Raw genomic sequence first — 22002 nt, forward strand, 5'->3', positions numbered from 1 at the left:
CTTCAGAGGTTAAAATAATCTCAGGCCGAACAATAAAATGGCGCCCGTGATGTCCACAACCCCCTCCAGCACTCCTGACCCTCTGCTCACCCTCACCCCTCCCCCCCCTCGCTCAGGGTGAATACACCTGATGAGAAAGCACATTGACCCTAATGGAAGCGACTCCCTGGTGGCGAAACTAATTACCACATGTTAATGATTTGAGGTTATTAGAGGGGCCGGCCGAAGACCAGACTCGACCCTGCATGTGAGGACGTGGAAGGGTTGGAAGGCTGCTCTCGGACGTCGATGTATCATCGTTTTATAGTGTCTTGCACCAAAAATGCAATAAAATAAGTGTGTATTTATTGATTGATTCAGTGTTGATTCAACGATTCGCCTCCAGCCGAGCATGAGAATGACTGAGTCTCTGAATACCAAGTCTAAGGTAGCATTCAGGCTCCTTAACATGAATTCATCCTAGGACTATTTGGAACAAACACTAGGCTTGTCCAGGTGTGAGGCATTAAAGGTATCTTGGGGTCTTGTTCACAAGTAAGGGGGGAAAATAATGATTGTTGGGACAGAAGGTCACAACGTCCTGAATCATGAGATCTGTATAATGGTCTGTCCTGGTTAAGAAAGAGCTAAGCCAAAAGGCACTCTTATAATTGATCAAAAACGTTGGGTAGTAAGCAATAAAATAAAATAAAATAAAGGTGTTTCTCCTTTAAGGTGAAAGTAATGCTCTGAAAACCAATGGCTTGAAACGAAATCCACAAAGTAGTGGCCATTATCTTGATTACTTGCATCGGTCGTCGACCGCTTATGACACAGCACCATAGACTTCCAATTTAAATACATTATTGTGGCGACCAATCAGCCTTTACAATAGAGCGGCATCATGGGAGTTCACCGTTTTGTTGGCACCATAAGTAGAGTGGGTGTAGTAATAAGTGTCCGCCAAGTTCTCTTGTCAAGTGTTTTTCAATCAAATCCCCCGGATGTGTGAGGCAAGAGCTTAGCCATCCCTAAATTCATACATTTAAATATGCAGTACTGTGTGCAAGACTGTGAAAGGAGAAGCACAGTATGACTAAGCCAATTTAAAAAAAATAATATTTACAAAAAATAATATTTTGTTGCCTTGTAGTAACTTAAGAAGAAGACTTCTATGAACGAGTTAAACACACACAGCTAGAAAATAAAAGTGTCACAAGAGCTGTGTGGTGTCTTGAATTTACTGTTCCTAGCGTCTTGACTCAGAAGTCGCCACGTTTCTAACCGTGTGATTTACAAGTAAAACAAAACACGTGTGCCGCCGCTGATCTTGATAGAATAAATTGCTTCAAAGACATTAACCTATAACTCTGCCGCTTTTTACTCCTCGGTCAGGATATAAATTATGTAGCGCTCCAGCTGGCGATTAGCCAGAGGAGTCCAGCGAGACACGGAGGGATGTTGGGAATGTTTGGCGGGCGGGAACACAACAACCTTGGATCTTCATGCACGGCTCTACTCTGTGTAATCTTTTAAAGATGTAATCAGGTGGTCTCTCTCCTCGGGATTACGCAGGAATGTCACATTGATTCATGGAAAAAAAACCTTGACCACACGTCATCTTTTCACTTTCACCTCAGCCAATAATCACTTTTCACTGAAGCAGTGTGTCGGACCGAGTGCAGATGTTTAGTCAGGGACTTCTTTATTTGATAAATAGAAGGCAATATCACGTTTGTTGATTTGCCGCGCTGCACTGATCAATAATAGAGATTGTTTGAAAGCATAACTGCAGGGGTTGTGTGTGTGTGCGTGTGCGTGTGCGTGTGTGTGTGTGTGTGATAAATGATCCGAGTGTCAAAGAGGGACACCACAAGAAAACCTATACGTTATTGAGATCCATTCAGTTATTTGACCTTCCCCCGATGGACGAGAAAAATAAAGACAATGAAAGATAAGGGAACGATAACATTGTCAGGGAAATTCGCTGACGAGGCAGTGTCTTCTTACACGTTCTGACCTTACAGGTTTACTTGGAGGGCGAACACACGGGCCGTGGCCTCGGACGTGCACGTGCGAGGACACTCGTGCACGTTCAGTTGTAGCAGCAGAGGTGCCATGAGATCAAAGAATAAAAATAATAATTATAAAATAAGAGAAAACAAGGTCCAATATCTGATTTTGTGCATTATTTATATACTGTATATATATATATATATATATATATATATTTTTTTTTTTTTACTTTGACAATTAACATACAAATATTGGTGTCATATTTCATTTCTCTGTTGTAGTTCAACGTGAGGTACAATAAAATCCAGTGAGATCCTGGTGGTGACTGAGGACGAGAGGATACTGTTGACTCCAGCCGCTTTTAAAGCTGATGACTTTGGTTTCGAAACAAATTAAAGCGGTTACGACTTCATCATGTGGTCGGTAAATTCTGCAAAACACCAGACTCAAGTATTCGGACGATATTATAAATATATTGTCGTTCCTAAAGTACTGCAATATATCGTATCATTGTAACTAACGTGATACGTATCTTATTGCCAGATTCTTGCCAATACACACCCCTTGTTTTTTACAAGACACAATGTAAATTAAATTTGTGGAGAAAAGAAAACCTAAAGACAATTATACGCTGCAGAACCTCCAGCCTCAGGCCCAGTCTGGAGAAGTATTAGTTTTAAATTGCCCTCCAGCATATTTAGTTTGAGACCCCTGGTGTTGACAGATGTTTTTTAGATGCTAGGGTCTCACACGTTGATTACAATCGTGAACTATCTAGAAGGAATTGATCGTTAATCAGAAATTCACTTTATGTTGATAAAAAACGAAATCAAAAGCTCCATCCAGCACTGTAGGACCTGCTGATAAGTGGGATACAACACAGACAATCCGCACAAATCGCCTCAAGCTTTCCGAATAATAAGAAAAGTGAGTGTAAATATTGGGCGTCTAGTGCTGCCACGGTCCAATTATCATGGAAAACAATAATCCGATGGAGTGTATTCAGACGTCTGACAGCTGAACCATCATCTCCACACTGCAGCAGTGAGAGCGACTAACGCTTCTCAAAAAACAGGATCAATAAAGCCATTCCCCTTACGTATAGGGTTTTAAAGTCTTAGATGGTTTATCCCCGCAGTGCCAGAGCAGTTTATGTTCAAAAGTCTTGAGAAGGGGAGTTGTAGCTGATATCTGATTATGAGCGGAGTGAACCGAGTGACCCACGGACAAGTTTAACTTCCTTTTCAGATTTGAGGGATTACGAGCTCTGCCTTTCTGACACAAACATGTGAGAAACACCAATTTTACATAAATGACTGAATCTATTGTTTTGCTGGCAGAGAGCAGACCTCTGCCAAGCAGCTCACTTCCCTCAATAGTTGGATATCTATCCATGACTATTTCAGCTTCATTATTAGCTACTTTTGCAGCAATTAAAATACCAATAAATTATATTAGAGTATGTATTATAAAGAGTCACATTTATATGTAAGTACATCAGTGCTTTAAGGACATTTAATGGTTGAATTTGACAATTTGAATTTATTTAACGAAAAGATACTTAACCCTTAAGTTATCTCAGGATCAAAGTGACCTTGTGGGCCGAAAACAAATGTGTTAGTGGTATCCCTTGTGTTGCCTGTGGATCAACGTGAAGTCCCTGGCTTCCATAAAGACATATGCAGTGATTGAGGTTGCTCACCTTGAACTGAGACAACACAATGGTTAAGCATTGAATCGATTATTTTTATCTAGAAAGATGGATTTGAAATCCTTCAAAACATAAGACCCGTGGGGTCTATTCGACATAAACAGTACATACTACACCAAACATAAACTGCAGATATTGGTGCTTGATTAAATTTTTTGTCACATTTTCTCACATCTTGTTTCAATCAATTCTCTTGTACAAGAAATACTACTTTTGTTTTGCAAAGAAAAATAAGTGCAATCATTAACCTCCTTGGCAGAGACACAATAGGACCGACAGTGAATGCGTCACCAACACGAGACGAGGTTTTGATTTCATCGTGTAACTTAACCAGTCGAGCAGCATCGTGTGCGCCGGACCAGCGTGGCATTAGGATTCTGGAAGTGGTGAATGTTGAAATGGATGGAGTGGAGTAGAGAACTTTGATCCTGGCGTGCAGGCAGTCGGCACGGACTGGTACCGCCCCGCCACTAAAACCGCCAGACGGACCATCAAACGATCAGAAACCTCGTAGATGGTTCCACTTGTAAATGCTCAATCGGACCACCCGGCAGACTTTTCCTGTCAACTCAGTCTGGGGTACAAGACGCTCCTGCCTCTTTCAGCCGACATACTTCTCCTCTATACCGCTCGCTGACCTTTTGCTGTCATCTGTATGCCGGCTGTGTTCTGTGGAGGTGTGAGACACGGTCGGAGGATATGGACCCACTAATCAATATCTCACTCACCCTGAATTGATAGCAAACTAGCAGGACCCAAATGATGTATCCTTCGGTTTCGGTAAAATTGTGAGCTTCTAAACAATCATACACTTGGAGTAATACTTTTGTATAATTTGTACAATTGTAGTGTTTTCAATTACATTCAAACATTTTACTTCAACACTTTTCACAAAAATATATTTACTTTAATCACAATATCACAAGCGTTTCAGCTGATCAGACAAGATATGTACTGAGATTGAAAAGGAGAGAGAAGAACATGTCTTCTGATCATTAACATCACATGATTGTTTCATAATTAATGTGCATATAACGTGTCATGTGATAATTTATGAGTGATAATTTATGGGTGTATATTTTCTGAATTCTCTGGACTATTCTTGTCGTCCTAGTGTGAAATACATGTGTTTGACAGCACTGATGAGATTCGTAACACACTCTTTTACTGAAGAGTTCATCCCTTCATCAGGTGTAAATTTAAACAACTATTAAAGATGCTTGGGTTAAATTATGTCCGGCTCTGTACATGACCAACATATCTGAAGACATTTGAAGATCTCTCTATGAATAACTGAATATAAATCATATATATCAACATATATTAACGTAACACTGCATTAGACAATAAAACGATGAATTTAAGTACAATATGTGGTTTAGAATCAACTTTAAATGTAAAAGAAAATGTTTTTCCAGATGTAGATGGTGTATGCCGATGTGGCCCGATTCAAGGTAATTTAATTCTAAAGAACATCTGAGCATGTTCCCAGTGTTTTACAGCAGAACGTTCTCACTCCCAATACTGCATCCGTCAAACTCCTCCTTCGCTCCATGTTTCAATATTTTTTAATTAATTGAGTTTTGATCCAATGATAAATAATTAAATTCCATACAACAGTGCCATCATGATTTGCTAAAAGTTGGATCAAGCTTGGTACTCTGATTCAGGTGCCACTATGATACCAACCTTTTTATATTGAATTTAAAAGGCTACACATTTGTAAATAGTACATTTAGATCATTGGAATTCAAATAAAAATAAACATCAAATCAAAAACAGAAATGATTTCGATTTTTCTTTCTTTTAAAAAAAATAAATTATAAAAAAATAAAAACAAATTTAACTTTTAAAAATACAAATTAATGATTCAATTATTCAACATATAACACATTGAACCCGTTTAATTAAAATTCTTAAATAAAACGTATTATAATGGAATACAATTTTAAACATTTGAAATATTAACACTCGATGGCACTGATACACTTTTATAGTATCAGCTTCTATAGTGTCATAGACACACACACACACACACACGTGTATATATATATATATATATATATATATACACTGTATATAGATAGTAAGTAAGTCATTTATATTTATAGAGCGCTTTTCCAGACCAGGGTCACAGAGCGCTTAAACAATCAAGATAATACTCAATAAAATATATACTTAAAAGGTCAAGATAACAGCGAGAATAACACAGGAGTTCCAGGAAAATCAAGGAAATGCATGAATAAAAATGTCTTAAGATGTTACACTAGATGCAGAGTTCCAAGCTGCACATTACGCAGCGAGAGTGTCGTATTATCACGCTCTGTGTCTGCAAAAAGATCCAGCACTGAAGATTGTGAAAGTGAATGTTGCAGCTGTTGAGTTTGGCTGAATAAGGCAACGGCTGTAAAACCAGATGAAACCACAGCTCCATTATGGTGTCAATACATCAAGTGTGGCGAGTCAATCAGAGTGACGACGCCGAGAGCTGGCACCTGCAGCAAGAATGATGCGCGTCATCAACCTCGGCATCCGTCGGAAAGACACAAGTCAATCGCATTCAATTGCACGAATATCCCTACAAAACATCACGGAAACAGCCGGATCCTCAATCCATTCTCCTAATCATATTTGACGGCGTCACATCTCCGCCTGGACCAGCTCAATTTCCTTGGCAACAATAAGAAAAGACTATTTTCTGCAGCGACAGTCGAGACTCCATAAGAAGAAGGAGGTGATGATGATAATACTTCTATTCTTTCCGCATTGGGGACATTTGAGATCAAAACACAATATAACAAAACTAATAAAGCGTCAAGTGACGTCTGTTAAAATCCACAATGAGATTTGAGTTCAGAAGGTTCTGCTTAAGTGAGAAAACCTTCATGTGAAAGAAAGATTCATCTTGTTTTACCTTGAGGAGGAAACAAGGTGCTCGATGAGTCATCAACGTTGCACTACAGAACACTTCAGACTGTGGATTTCAGTGGTTTTCTCTCTTCAGAAAGCATCAGCATTAAAGCTTCTAAAGACTTATAAAACCTTTCAATCTTGTTCGTCTCTTCACATCTCGATACATTAACATTTACCATAGTATTCCTCTGGATTTTTGTATTATTTCATGACCTTGTTCCGACATTCATCCTCACTGTGAAAACTTCAGTTTACTATCCATAGCTTGAATGGTATTTTGCATTAGAGGTATATTGGGGTTTCTTTTAATTAAAAATTATGACCCCCTTTCTTCAGACTCTCCCCAAGCCACGCCTCTAGAGCTGGACAACAATTCATTTTAGGCTTATAAACTGAGACCAAGAGAGCATAGACAGGAGCAGACAAACAGCAGTTTGATTTTCATAGACAGGTCAGCGTCCGATCATTTTAGTGGGTCTGTCAAATGATTTTTGAGATTAACTTTATTGTTCTAGTATATTAATTGGATGCGATTTATTAACTACTTAAAATCGAAATATTCTAAAACATCTCTAACAATATTTTAACTGTAATAAATTCAATTTAATGTTATTTAAATATAAAATGTTTCTTCATTATGATGTTGAATATCGTGAAGCATATTCATGTCATTTTTGTAAGTAACTAAAATCAGTTTCTTGTATTTTTTTAAGATTCTGTTCTGGTCAAATAATATAATATATAATATAATGCAACCTGTAATGAAGTTTGACTGGAGGCTGAGAAAGAAGCTATTTTCTTCAAACTTGATTCGTCATATATTGAAACGTCTCTGTGTTGATCACATTAATGGCATAAAACCGTAGCATTTGACACATTTTCCAACATTTATAAGTCACACATCACCAGCTCATGTCAACACACAGTGAGCCAAGATTACATCGTCATATAATGACTTGTGTTACATAAACCGGCTTCATGTCACATTTACCAGCATGATCATATATCCAGACGCTCACTTATCTGTCCGTCACAGAGCCTCAGTCTGATGTGTGTTTCCGTCAAGTTGTATTTAAAGTCTGGAGCTATTTCCTCAGACGTCTGCAAGCAACAACCACCCCCACTCGGTGCAGCAAAGAAAAACAGGCAGGAGATATAATAAATAATAACATTTATATTCTTTATAGCACAATAATTGGAACAATTGTTCTGTGAAAGTGAACCATCTGGTGTTAGAATTGGTGTCAAAACGGAGGTCTGAAAATGTAAATATCAGAGTGCATCAATGTAAATACCAGTCTATGTAAATAGAGAATGCAAATATCAAGAGCGTAAATGTCAGCGACACGTGTCCCTACAGTATGTTTATTTCTCAATGATTCATTGCAAAGTTGCCTACATGGTTTTGTGTCGACGAACATTCAAGCTCATAAACTCCCTCCAGAGGAATTTGTCCATCGACTGCCGCCTCTTCAGGACCAGGGTCAAGTAGAACAATAACCAGTCCACCTCTGGAGGGCGAACAACAGGAGGGAGTTTTTTCCTGAAACATCATGGTACTCGGAATTCCTGGTCCAAGATAACATTTAATGGTCACTGAATCTTCTCTTTAACTGCAGAAACAAGTCTTTAACTTCCACAAGTTTCGCACTTATCTTGAAGGGAGGCTAATAAAATTATTTTCAACATGAGTTGTTGTTGTTCAGCCAGAAGCCAGATGGAACAAACAATATGAAGCCTTAATATGATGGAATGAATTAAACATGGTAAAGTAGTTGAGTGCAAACGGTCGAGAAAAAAATGTTTTTTTCATTCATGTTCTTTATGTAATTTCCTATTTAATTACTCACTATAAGAACATGTCAAAATTTGTATACAGTTTATTTTAAGGATCAATAAACACTACAACAGGGCAAATAAAAGACTTAAAGGTAAAAAGCTAAATAAATATTGAATATAATAACATGATAAAAAGTCAACAAATATTAAATGAAAAACGTAATACTTTTAATACGCAGAACGGCTGCCTTGTCGCTTGGTTTGGTTTATCTACTGCTTATTTTGTGTTTCATCTTATTCCATTTTATTCTGTACACACCATAAAAAAACCAACATTTTGTGTTTACAACACTGGCAATAAAAGTCTCTGATTCTGATTGATATGGCCTAAATAAATACAAAAACAGCCACATGTAGCCCCCGGACAACAAGGACATGTCAAATTCATTCATTCATTTTCAGCCACTTAATCCCATGAATGCGAGGTGGGGGGGGCTGGAGCCCATCCCAGTTTCTTCAGGTGAGACACGGGGGACAGGCCAGGACGCCAGTTTTGTCCCACACAAAGACACACAACCACACACACATACCTACAGTCAATTTCCCCAAGTTCCTTATCAACCTCCGTATGCTTTTGCACTGTGGGAGGAAACCGGAGTGCCCGGATTTAAACACAAATACATACACGGAGAAAGGTCAGTATCTGTGCTTCGCACGTGTCAAATTCAATAGTAATATACAAGCTATAGATGCCATTTATTCATCCATCTATCTATTAAAAACATTAAATCCGTCAAAAGAGCAGATGACATTTACTAATTTTATATTTAATAGAATCCAAAGTCTAACATCCTTCAGATTGTAACTATAATTCTAATTAATCCCGAAATCAGCGGCTATGTTGAGGCACAAACATAAGCTTTCTTCGTGCCAGCGCAGACTTCTCGCGGCATCTTCCCGGTGACAAAACTCCCGGGTCACAACACCTCCGCGCGCTGTGGCGCTCGATAACTCGGCCTGTGGAAACAAATCAGACTCCCACACTCGCCTGAACCGTCTCACTCCACCGGTCCCACCGTAGATGGAAAATGATTACGGTGAGATTGTTAAAGTTGCAGGTTCAGTGAGACAAAAAAATGGGCCTTGAGTCATCAGCGCTAACAAATAAAGCAGAGCAGCAGGAGTAGCCATGCGTGCGCTGATTCAATGTTACCTGTGCAGTAACACCTGAGGGTAAACGCCAAAGAGCAAGCGCGACTCAAGCTGCAACACTGGTTGTGGTGCCAGCAGGGTCGAACCAATCCTGGAACGTAATCTGAGAGGTTGGACTCTCCAAGAGAGAAGATCTCTACTGTTGCAGTTTTTTCTGCTTGTTTGTTTGTGCACATTAGGGCTTTGCTGTTGTCGGTGCTCAGCAGAACAGCTCAGGGTAAATAAAAGCACAGCAGAGAACACCAGGAAAGGAGGAGTTCTGCAGGAAGAAAATTGCAAGTTGTAGATTACTTGACGCCTTTATAATAAATCATCTTGATGACAGGTTAAATAAAGAATGCTGTTTGGGCCAATAAAGTTTGAAGTTAAGCACAAAACATCTCAACCATGACTCCAACAATCATGTCCTCACAAAACAGCAAAAAGCTGGAGCAGCAAAGAACTTTCAGAGTCAACACTCTTTTTTACACATAGAACTATATACAGTGCAATGACAGAAGGTTGTTGTACAAGCATGACTTCACACAAGAAAACCGTACAAAAAGATAATTGATTTCCTTCAAAGGATTTTGTTTATATGGTGAATTTGGGAAAAAAGCAAGAGTTTGTTTTGGCAAAATCAGATGCAAAAGTCAAATTTAAAGTAAGACAAAAGCAAAATGTTGGTTTTTAACATTTTCTGAACAACTTGTTCAGTAAAGAAATTTTAAACCCAACTGGGAATGTCTTAAGGTTGTTCCATTTTGGAATCAAGTGGTTGCCTTTATTGATCGAGGACAATATGATCAATAATTAAAGATTCAGACTTTAACTCGACACATAAACAGAAACCAATTTAAATCACTGGTAATTCTGCAGCATATAAAATGTATAACTGTGGGATAAATTAAGTTAAAATTAAAATAAATGATCATTCTATTCTTTAAGACATTAAAAGCATCATTTTGATATGCTTTTGATATATCTTTTAATTTTGCTCAAAATTTAAAATGTAAGGTTTGGATTCCATGTGGAGTTTTCCAGACAAAAGTACAAAAAAAAGCGTTGTATTTATATTAATATGAACCATGTATTATGTAACTCGTAATTCTTACATTTACAGCTTTATCTTCTACACTTTGAATGACACGACTTTTAAGAAAGTAAAGAATAACCAACCAAGGCATGTTCTACGTTTATTGCATGCATGTACCACTGAAGCCGTGTACAACGCTGAGCTCAAACTATGAACTCGGAAACACTTTAGGATAAGGAGTTCATTAAAGTTAGTGCGGGGGTAGCAAGGTGGTCTTATATTCTTGAGAAGACACATGAGCGAAGACTGAGCGTGACTGTTCTAAATTTAACAGGGGAGGTACAGAAAACATTCGGGCAGAGCAGAGTTCAGGATGTACCTGCCGCTAATAAAACTCCTCTTCCCAAATTCCTGAATCCTCGCCTCTTTGGTAAATAAACAATTCTCTACTTCTGGGGGCCCAGTGTTTCTCTGTGCGAGTCACCATTTAATCAGCTTGAATCTCAAGACGGAGACTTGGGGTACACCTCATGTGTGTCACTTTCTCCAGGATGTATACAGAGTTTGCACTCTGTGACCTTATGACACGAGTCAGCGTAAGAAAGTACAACTGTTGCTGGCAGCTGCTGTGCAGTCAATGGCTGCTTTATGCCGAGGCCTTTACATCAACAATGTAAATGTTGAACATGAAGTTTGTTTCATCATATGAGAGGAACACGAGATGAACGTGCAAGCAACATGGATACGATTCACACGAGACACAGCTTTGTCAATAAACCTTAAATAAGCCAACAGTAGTGTTAGCTTAGCTGGGGTGCAAACAGAGATGGAATTTTATTACAAATAGACGCGACATGATCGTGGACGAGATGCAAGAAAAACGCTATTTAGAAGCTCTAAAATACTCTCATTATTCAACACTCAACCCATAACAAAATTGAACAAAATGACTGTACTTACTTATACGTTACGAATTAAATGTTAGATGTTTTAAACACATCAAAAGTGGGTAAATGTTCATGTTAATATGGTGACCTTTAAATATATCAGTCTTATAGAGATTATGTACATCAATAATTATACAGAGACTAATATTAGTTACACTGACATTGAAGGAAAGAGATTTCAAGGGAGAAAAAACAGAGATAATTGCGATAGAACAAGATTTTGAATATCGCAATCAAACTTATACTTTTACAGTTTGGTAAATATACTTTTTTTAACCCGAGACTGATCAGTAAGTTTGTCACCCCAGGACAACACTGTGAACTGACTGAAAATATTTTAATTTCCTGTATCCAGAGGAAGCACAACCTCTATTCGTCGGAATCTGAACATCAGACGATTGTTATTCATGCTGTCCTCGCGTATCAGCGAGAGCCCACCAGTGGCAACCACAACTAAACTACACAAACATGCAACCTGGTGGTCTCTGGGGATTCATTTGCTTGCAAATCACAAGTCAAGTCAGAGTGATCCAAGAATAACTTGAGAGAATATGGATTATTGATCAATGCAGAAATCCCTTTGCCACAGATGCATCAAAACAACATCAAATAATGATGTACTTCTTGAAGAAGTTATTCATCCAAATATGTAAAAAAAAAAAGCGATGAGGACAAATAGTCTTCAACAGCCGCATTGACAGCACCTCCCCAGACATGAGGAAGACGGATAATGGCCGTACATTTTTAACCACAGACCTTCTGATCCTGATTTGAAATATGGATGAAGCTCTGCTCAACAAAAAGTAACCTACACTAAGTGCAGACAGTGAGCATTCCTAGAGGCCAGAGATGGGAAAGGTTGGGGGGGGCTCCAATAGACTGGATGCATACGTAAGGATGGCACCACCCCACACACAAACACACGCACACACACACACACACACACACACACACACACACATTGACTTCTTCAAGGGTACCAGAGGTTCCCCTCACCGTATCCACGGTGTCCTTCAAAAGCACAACTCCTCCCCTTCGAGCCACATAAAATTGAGATGGGGTTTAGATTAATGGAACGGGGGGTGAAAAGCCGGGGGGAACTTTTAAGGCATGCATCCTGAAGCTATGGGTGGCCTGCATCTTTCAAAGACTGGCAGAGAAGTGAAATTGAACGACTTGCTGATGGACAACTGTGTGTTTTCATATCCATCTTTAATGAAATAATTCACTAAATAGAAAGTCTGACTAAAAGAATAGCTGATTCCAGCCTTGACTTCCACTGAAATACTCTGAATACCAGAGAATCCAGGAGCAGCTCAATCATCTCCAACATTTGGCTCATAAAGCTAAAATGTAGTTACCATGGTTATTTGAAGTGTCAGAAAGAGGAAAAAAATAATCAGGGCTGTTTTTCCGCCAGACTGACTCTGACATGTCAGAGCACGTCTCTGTTCTGCTGCTTTCGCTGGAACAAACAGTGTTTTCTCAGAGTTTGCTGACAACAGCTATCAAGGTCAAAGTGGCAATTTTCTCACCCCCAAATCCCTCTTGCTTTTGATTGCAATCTGCACCGACTCTTTGCTTTTGACAGCTGACTCAGTCCAGTGATACATTCGCCCGCTTTTGTTTGCGGGTGACGCCAGTGCAAAGAAGGGGCCGAGATGGTCGTGATTGAGGTCGCGTTCTCCTTGTTTGTTTCTGGGCAGCTTCAATAGCTCTGCTGTAGAGGCTCCTTGTCACGCAGGAGCAGATCGATGGAGGGGGCGCCGGACTCTGCTGTGAATATGCTCTAGGTGTACCATGTTGTGATGAAGAGCTCAGCACCGGAGCTAGTTGCCGTGTAATAATCCGTGGTTTCAACTCATGTGACGTGAGCGACAAAACGTGGAAATCCATCCCAGAGTTGGTTTTAAGAAATGTCCGCTAATAATTCCGTGGCACAAGGATCCGATTACTTGGCTTAACAGAGAATCAAATATTAAAATATGGGACAGAGCGGCGTAACACCTGCAACAACATGGAGTGCGTGAGGAAATATAACATATCGCGTCCGTGTCAGAAGCAGCTCACGAGAACACATCAATTATACATGTGTGGAGTCCATTAGAGACCACCGAGGTCCACTCTGGCTTTTGTCTTCAGCGACAGCCATCAAGGACCGACCAGATCCGTGTGTCGTTGCAGTTAACATGGTCATGGAACATTTGTACGTGGATGTGGATGGAATATAGTACAACCATCTTTATAATGCATCTAGGTATTTCCACCAGCAAACAGTAGACTTACATCCCGAAGTAATATTTGATGTAGATTTGATTTCTTTGATGATAAATGTCTGTACAAATGATAATAACACGTATCTTTGCTTTGCTCAGAGATGCAAGAACACATAATTATCCAGTCACTTTTTTTTGTTTATAGTCGATTTTTTTTTCTTAAATTTACTTTTGTATTATGCATGTCACAACAGTGAAGAACGATCATGACCATACAAAGACAGTAAAAAAAATGTAAATGCTGCAGAAATGCTATAAAATGTAATTATAATAAATAGAATATACATGTATTTGCCTTTTACATTAGACTAGTCATTGTTTGACTGATTGTCAGACACACTCTGGTCAGTTCAGTGTATTCATTTTGGGTCTCTGATATGAGAATTTTACTAAATTAAATGTGTCTAATTTTGTATTTTATTACTTTCTATTAAAATAATTTACATTCATTAAAGCCGAATCCCATCCCAGCTAACTAGGGTGAAAGCAGGGGAGACCTTGAACCAACAACCTTTGACCAGACACAACTACAGTATATGAATAATGTACAAAGTCACATCAGTGCTGGTCTGAACCTCTAAATTGATACACAATAGTGTTTTCTTTTTTATTATATCGGTTTTTCAGCATTTAACTTTTTCGTAAAGTATTTTACAATCATGTTTTACCACACGGGTGAGTAACTAACTAAGAAATAAAATAATGTAATAATGTAATAATGTTGAGTCAAAAAACATTGTAACCAAACTAAACATAATTACCAGTAACACAATGTAAACTAATATTAATAAATGTGCAATTTTTTATTAAATAATTCAGTAGTAACAGTTTCCAATAGTGCAAAAACAAGGTCCACGTCAAAATGTTAGAAGCCAACGGTCTTACAAATTACATACGTGACTCTTCATTTTGATATAATATTCTTATTTATAATTATAATTCCTTATTTAATTATTCAATTTTACTTAATCGAGAACTGTTCTGCTGCCTTCTCTCTGGTCCCTGAAACTGAAAAACATTCCTATAGTACAAGTCACCTATGAATGATGTATTTCTGTACATGAAAAACTCATACGATGATGAAAATGAATACCGTTTTTTGGGGACGAAACTGTAACACAGGAGTGACAAAAAGTACAGAATTCTACTCCGTCCTCGTGGTCCTGCAGGGATTACTGGTCCAGTTTCAGCAAAGAGTCTGTTCCTGGTTACAACAGTGACCTTTGACTGAGAACTTCACACATAATCTTCACAAACAAGTACAAGTCTCAATTCCACAGGGAAAAAAAAAAAAGACGCCGTCCACACATATTTAGGTCATTTGTGAAGCGAAAATTCCCAACATTCAGCATTCCGGGCTCAGAATCTGGACAACACAGTGCGGCGATTGTTTCCTTCAGAAAGGGCAGTTAACGACGTTACACTCGGTCGTGTGGCTTTGTTACACGTTATCGTTTAAGAAGAGTTTAATGTATAGCAGTGTAAAGGAGCCACAACAGGGAGGCCATCTGTGCGAAACCCTGCAACAGACTGAGGGGTGCCCCATGCCCCAATAACCCAACGACACAGAGGAGGATTACAGCCGTAATCGTGCACTCTCCTCCGCGTCGCTCACTAGATATGATATGAATGTTCAAGGCAGCAGACGCTCAAAACCATTTAGCCCGGTGAAGCTTCATATACTGGGAGAGCGGGGAGGGGGTTGTGTAGAAACATGTGATGGATTTAAAGGGGAACATTCTTACACCAGCTCAGTTTTTTTCTTTTTCAGATGAGTTCATGTTGTTTTACTGCTGCTGGCCTCACATGGACACTTTCAAACCTCAGGACACAGTAGTTGCACTAAAACACACACACACACACACAAGTCCATTTATCATACGCAACCTAGTTCTGCTTCCCACCATCACACAGATCTCTTGTGCTGCTGGTTCAAGGTTGACTTTGCACTTCGGTGAGTATAATTCGATTCAGTGGAAGGGGAAGCACGGCTCCGAGTTATATCAGGCTGCTGGGAAATACTGTGCGAATGTTTTCACCTCCAATCCAACAATGTTTGTCAACTTTAAATGAATATCCATATACACAACTGCAACAAATCAAGCAGAGATTCAAGCCGAAAATTACAGATGCCAGACATGACATGGTGAAGAAAACAAAACTAATTTGTGGCCAAAAATATTTATTTTGTGGCTTAAATCTTGTCATTTATGAACTGCAGTTTGATCTGTTCACATCATCAGCTAGTATAGCTCATGGCTACAGCACTCAACACTTCACCTCAAGATTCCAGGTTAGAGACCAGTCTGGTTATTGTTATTTTTTTACATACTTAAAATATATATATCTAAGTGTGATGTACAGAATTATATAGTTATTATTCTAAATAAAAGACATGGTTTTGAGGTATAACTAAACATTGCAGATAAGGTTAACTCTGTTTTTTTTCTTTTTTTTCTGAGCAAACTGTTGTGTTATCAGTTTTATCTTGCCCTTTAAAGTACATACTTTATTAAAATATTGTTTTGATTGTTTAAGCGCTTTGTGACCCTGGTCTGGAAAAGCGCTATACAAATAAAAATGACTTACTTACTTACTTTCACTGGAAACTACAACCAAAAGTCCCTGTTTCAAGGTTGGTTCTGTATAAATGTTCTGATTTTTAACAAATTACAATGTAATACCTCTCCTCTGGTCTAAAAAATGGCAGTAATATTAGTGTAGTACATTTTTCACACTAAACTTTCCGGTGTCAATAGTGTGAGAATATAAATAATGTCTAAACAAAAAGAAAAAAAAACTTGAATAAGCCTCTTTTTGATTTTAAGTTATTTCTGAAAACATTGCCTCTTAAAGGATTTTAAAAACAATTTTTGAGGTGATACTGTAGCCATGAGCTATACTGGCTGATGCTTAAACAGGGTAATGTTCCATTAATGAATGAAAAGAGTCAAATTAATTCCTGGCCACAAGCTTTTTTTATTTTATTTTTTTCCATGTCATGTCCGGGGCTCCGTAGAAAATAACAAATTAATAAAGGATGAAAAGAGAAAAAAGAAGGATAAACAGTCTGTTGACCGGTTCTGCTTTGGGTCATGGTTTGATGTGAGCTTTATCCAATACTAATCTCCCAATTATCTATTTTTAAAATGAAAAACTGTAATCCTGTCTTACTTTAAACTCTTGAGACTCAAGTTCTTGTCTGGTGTGTAGTTTATTTTTCTGGATATTTGGGATAGGAAGGAACACAGTGGAATACAGATATGTGTTTTAGCAGAAAAATAACCTTTTCTTGAGTTAACGTTTACTGCAATCACTACCATTATTATCTTCATCACTAGTTAGTAAGTCCTTAAGATATTTCTGTGATTGTGTTGTACTGAAATTGTGTGATTAGTGAATACGAGATGGAATTATCTTGACAAAAACATGATGGTCCTTAAAGGCAAAAATGGAATGACCTCATGGATGGCCACCATTCACAAAATACTTGTTTTTCATATACAAATTGTGTGTCCCTGCACTGTATAATATCTTAATTGGGTGTGTACTGTATATAAACACATGCCAATGTACCTTTAGAATAACTATGTCTAGAGATTGCAAGTAAACAGCAGCGGAGAATGGAATCAGCCACGCTTTTAAAGGTCACCTTAGGTTTACTCTATCATTTTTTCACCTTGGTTGCCACCATGTTTTTCTGCAAGCGTAACAAAATGAATTTTTATAGCAAATTATTCACAACTCAAGGCCAGCCATCTCATTGAAATGCCACCATTTTCTAGGGTCAGGTTGTGGGGGCTTCTCTTCAGAAAACTGAGGCATCCCCCAGTCAACTGTGATGCGATCCCTCCAGAGTGTAGGGTTTGCCCTGGGGACTCCTCCTAATTAGACATGCCTGGAACACCTTAATTAGAAAAGATCCAGAAAACTTCCTGACAAGAGGTCTTCTCAACTAATATTGCTCAAAGTTAAGATGCAGCCATTCCACTTTAAGTTTCCGAGGAAAAACCGGTATTAACGTGGTCCTCATGAGGTCAAAGATCATCTACAACAATTTGATTTTGTTTTTTAGTTCTGTTGTCCAGTTTTAGTCTCAAAACATGAATATAGGGTTTTTGTTTTAGGACTTTTGTCGTTTCTTTAATTATTAATTGCCTTTCAAAACAAGAAAATGTGGCCAAGGATAAACTAAAGCACTATAAAGCAAAGTGAGAACTAGATAGGACCTTGTTTTTTCAAGAAGGTCTATTAACTGAAAACCACAAATTGAACCCATGTTATATCTAAGGGTCAAGGCCACCCAAAGACCCAAGAACAAATTTTGTTTTATCCTTTGTGTTGTCTCCGAGTCAAGATGAACAGGCTTTTCGTGTCACATTGACCCTGAGACAACACAAGGTATACCTCAAACACATTTGTTTTCGGGCTTTCAGGTCACCTTGACCCTGAGATAACACAAGGGTAAAATTGCTTATGCAGAGCCTAAGTAAGAATCCAGAGACCCTGCAAAGAAAACTGATACCAGTACATATAAAAAATCCATTACAAATAAAAAGCATGTGTAAAATGACCTCTAATTCATTATGTATAACAGTAATGCAACTTTAGGTGTCATTTCAAAGTAAGAGAGACAGAGGCGAATATTTTTCTGTTCATTTTTCAATGTAGAAAATCCCTTTTGCAGTGATCAGAGTCAGCTTCAGAAGGACATCAGACCACCTCCGGGACACCTGGGAATTTTCAGTTTGTTCTTGTGTGCCATGATATTATTTTATTTATAATTAGTGACAAAACCCAAATCTTGAACCCTTGTGCATTCTAGGTGAGTCAAGGTGAGGAGGTCGTTCACCTTGACCCAGAGGAAACACAAGAGATACCATAAACACATTCGTTCTCGGGCCTCCGGGTCACCTTGACCCAGAGACCGCACCACAATGTTAAAAATGTTTTATGAGAATTTTATGTGTATATGGTGAGGAACTGCAGTATCACTTAGATCATGTCTCCTGGTTAACCTGGGAATTCCTTTGCTATGACTACTACTTCAGATACCGGATCTCAGATTATCAGAGGAATATGTATCGTCCATTAACCTTTCAAAGTAGCTCCGTATTAAAAATAATTAATCTGATATGATGGTTTAATTGACCAAAAATGTTGGATAAAAAGCTGGAAAAAAAAGAAAGTTTCTCTTGTCTGTAAATCACAGTTTGAATGTAAACCATGAGAAGAAGAACCTAGAACTGAGCAGGACCTTTGGTCTTTAGAGCATTTACATGAAAGTATTTTACAGTTCATTCTAGTTCTTTTAATCAAATCAAAACGTCACTTACCCAGATAAAGAGATGCATTTTCTTTCTTCACATTGTCGTCCAGGTACGTGGGCCCCAGTGTGTAGATGGGTGTGGACCCCATTCCCACCAGTATCTGAGCACAGATGAACAGAGCCACGTACAGGTTGTGCTCGTTGCCCTCTTGGTCTCGAGGACAGGACCCCATGTCCAGCTCACGCCCGCTGTTGTTGGCCGTGAGACAGAGGCCTTCGTGACCCGACGACGAGTTCATCTCCTGGATCTGGTACGGCGGCGAGATGAAGTGGGGCAAGGAGAACATTGCCGCCCCAATGGCGATAATGACGCCGCCGACGGCCAGCCAGCGCGGCCTTTGACCTCTGCCCCCAAAGTAGGAAATAAAGACGACCACCAGCAGACTCCCGATGTCAAAGCAGCTGACCAGCAGGCCGGACTCTGAGCTACGAAGGCTGTAGCGCTTCTCGATGGTGGTGATGACGCTGCTCAGGTAGCCCGACACCATCAGGGACTGGATGAAGGTCAGGTAGCACATACAGAACAGGAAGCAGCGAGAGTCTCTGAGGATGACCCGGACATACTTCCTGGCCGGGATGCGGACGAGGCGGGCGAAGGAGAAACCCATTTTTTTGCGACCCTCCACGGGTAGAGAGCTGCTCAGCCCGACCATACTGGACGCGGAGGGGGAGAAGTCAGCCCTGGAGGACGGGGACTCATCCTGAGTGGAGTCTGGAGTTTTGACCTGAAGCTCGCAGCACTCGTCCACCGCCACACAAGTGTGCTTCGTGTTGACGAGCGGCGGCTCCGAAGCCTTGCAGGGGCCGTTCAGGATGGGCAAGCTTTTGGACTTGAAGCTCTTTTCCGAATCCAAGTATTGTTGCTGGAGCTCGCGGATCTCCATGGAGTCCGACAGGTCGCTCGCGGTGTCATCCTGGTCCGACATGCTGCAGTCGTGGGGGTGGCGTTCGGGTTCTAGCAGTGGCACACGAGGACACGGCGCCGCTGCAGCAGGGACGGACATTGGAGTGAAGAGGTGTCTCCGCCTAAAAGACCGAGGCGTACTGAGCTCTTTGTGTTTGTGTGCATGTTTTTAATCCATAACACTGCTTACTGCGGCTGTGTCACGAGGAGCTGTCATCAGAGCACATCAGAGCAGGAATCAAATCTAACCTGGAGAAAGATGAACATCACCTTTCTGTACTTATTGTCTATGGCTGTCTGTGGTCGACACTCAAGGGTCTAAAAACGACGTGCGTTGTATTTATGATTTTCGTCTTTAGACGGCAACCTTGTGTCTGAGCTTTTCTTTGTTGCTCGTCTGCGCAGCATCCTGGAATAAAAACAAAATAAATATTTTCACTCATGTAAGTACTTTTTATTTGTAAATAGTTTTTTTCCCAAGTGGCAGTAGTAGCATATTTATTAAGGTTAAGTAGAACTTTATTGAACCCTCAGGAGGTCTTCTTCAGGAAATTGTTTTATTCCAATTAGAACACAACAATACAGACGATTATTGATAAAAATAAGGACATAAAAATAAAAATAAGAACACAAAGTATTAAGTAAGCAAGTAATTTATATTTATAGAGCGCTTTTCTAGACCAGGGTCACAAAGCGCTTAAACAATCAAAACAATACTCAATAAAAGATATACTTAAAAGGTCAAGATAACACCAAGAACAACACAGGAGTCCCAGAAAATAAGCGGAAAAGCCTCCACGATTACAGACCTAAAGTGTCACTTTCAACGAGACCCATTTCATTTCTCTTTATTGTAAGTTACATTTTAAATGTATTAAGGATGTGTTTTATTGATGACATCAATAGTCCACTGAGGGGTGGTTGTTTTCCTATATATTCCATGACCAGGGTGCACCTGTCTCTCGCCCTGTGTCGCTGGGACCAGCTATATCTCTTCACACTCCCAAAAATGAATTATTAAGCCTAAATATTTTAACAATCGATTGTGAAATAAAGTAGAAAGAAAGTGAAAAATGAGTGATGATCTAAATATAAATAAACGTAAAATTCACTGTGTCAACTTGTAAAACATAAGAAATCACATACAACAAACATCAGACTAAACATGAAGTGGACCCTGGTCTACAAAAGGCGCTATATAAATAGAGATTATTATTATTATTATTATTATTATTGTATTGTCCTGAGATGATCAAATACATTAATGAACGGTATTATATTGTAATACCTCTAGTATTTTTAACCATAGAGTACACACTCCATCATATCAGAAATACAACTATTATGAGTTGAATAAAACAATATTTATATCGGTCTACTCTAGATGATGATCGAGGGATGTTAAAAAAAATACTCAGAAGGCACAATATTGGGGAGTGTCACGTTGGCTGAGAAACGAGGGAATAAAACAAAAAATACATCGCTTTTTCTCAGTTATAATACAGCCGGGGAGAACAAAAGACCACGCTGTCCCTGAACCTCTCCTTTACCATAAACATAGATAACTAAAAAAAAAACGTAAAAAACACAAAGATGAATAAAGCAGCCGTGGGTGTGTAGAGTTTGTGTCGTTTGGCTGTGAAGAGAGAAGGTAAGTGTACTCACACAGGGCAGGAGAGCTGGTCTGTTGTTCGCTGCTCGCTGAATGAAAGCTCTCGCTGCAGATGACGGCTGGTGTGCACAGGCGCTGCTTTCAGGGACCGTAGGAAATCGTTACGTTTGGTAGCGGTTTAAAGTAGGCAACCGAGGGAACTGTGCACTTTCATTATTCACTTTGTAGCGACAAATTGTAACATAACACTCACCACAATGACAATCGTTCAAATTAAATATATATTTGTATATATAAAATAACTGGAAA

General features: G+C 39.2%; 1 protein-coding gene across 1 annotated transcript in view; it reads right to left on the reverse strand.

The window, feature by feature from the left end:
- Positions 1-21790, reverse strand: part of slco5a1 (solute carrier organic anion transporter family member 5A1) — a 43744-nt gene extending 21954 nt beyond the window's left edge. The window contains exons 1-2 of the mRNA XM_087788957.1: positions 21747-21790; positions 19185-20490 (exon numbers count right to left, since the gene is read on the reverse strand). Of these exons, the coding sequence (XP_087645083.1) occupies positions 19185-20181 (997 nt within the window). The 5' untranslated portion in view covers positions 20182-20490; positions 21747-21790. The remainder of the gene's footprint in view (positions 1-19184; positions 20491-21746) is intronic.
- Between the last annotated feature and the right edge of the window lie 212 nt (positions 21791-22002).

This window comes from Callionymus lyra, chromosome 4 (assembly GCF_982586985.1).
Source record: "Callionymus lyra chromosome 4, fCalLyr1.hap1.1, whole genome shotgun sequence".
In the NCBI taxonomy this organism is placed as follows: domain Eukaryota; kingdom Metazoa; phylum Chordata; class Actinopteri; order Syngnathiformes; family Callionymidae; genus Callionymus; species Callionymus lyra.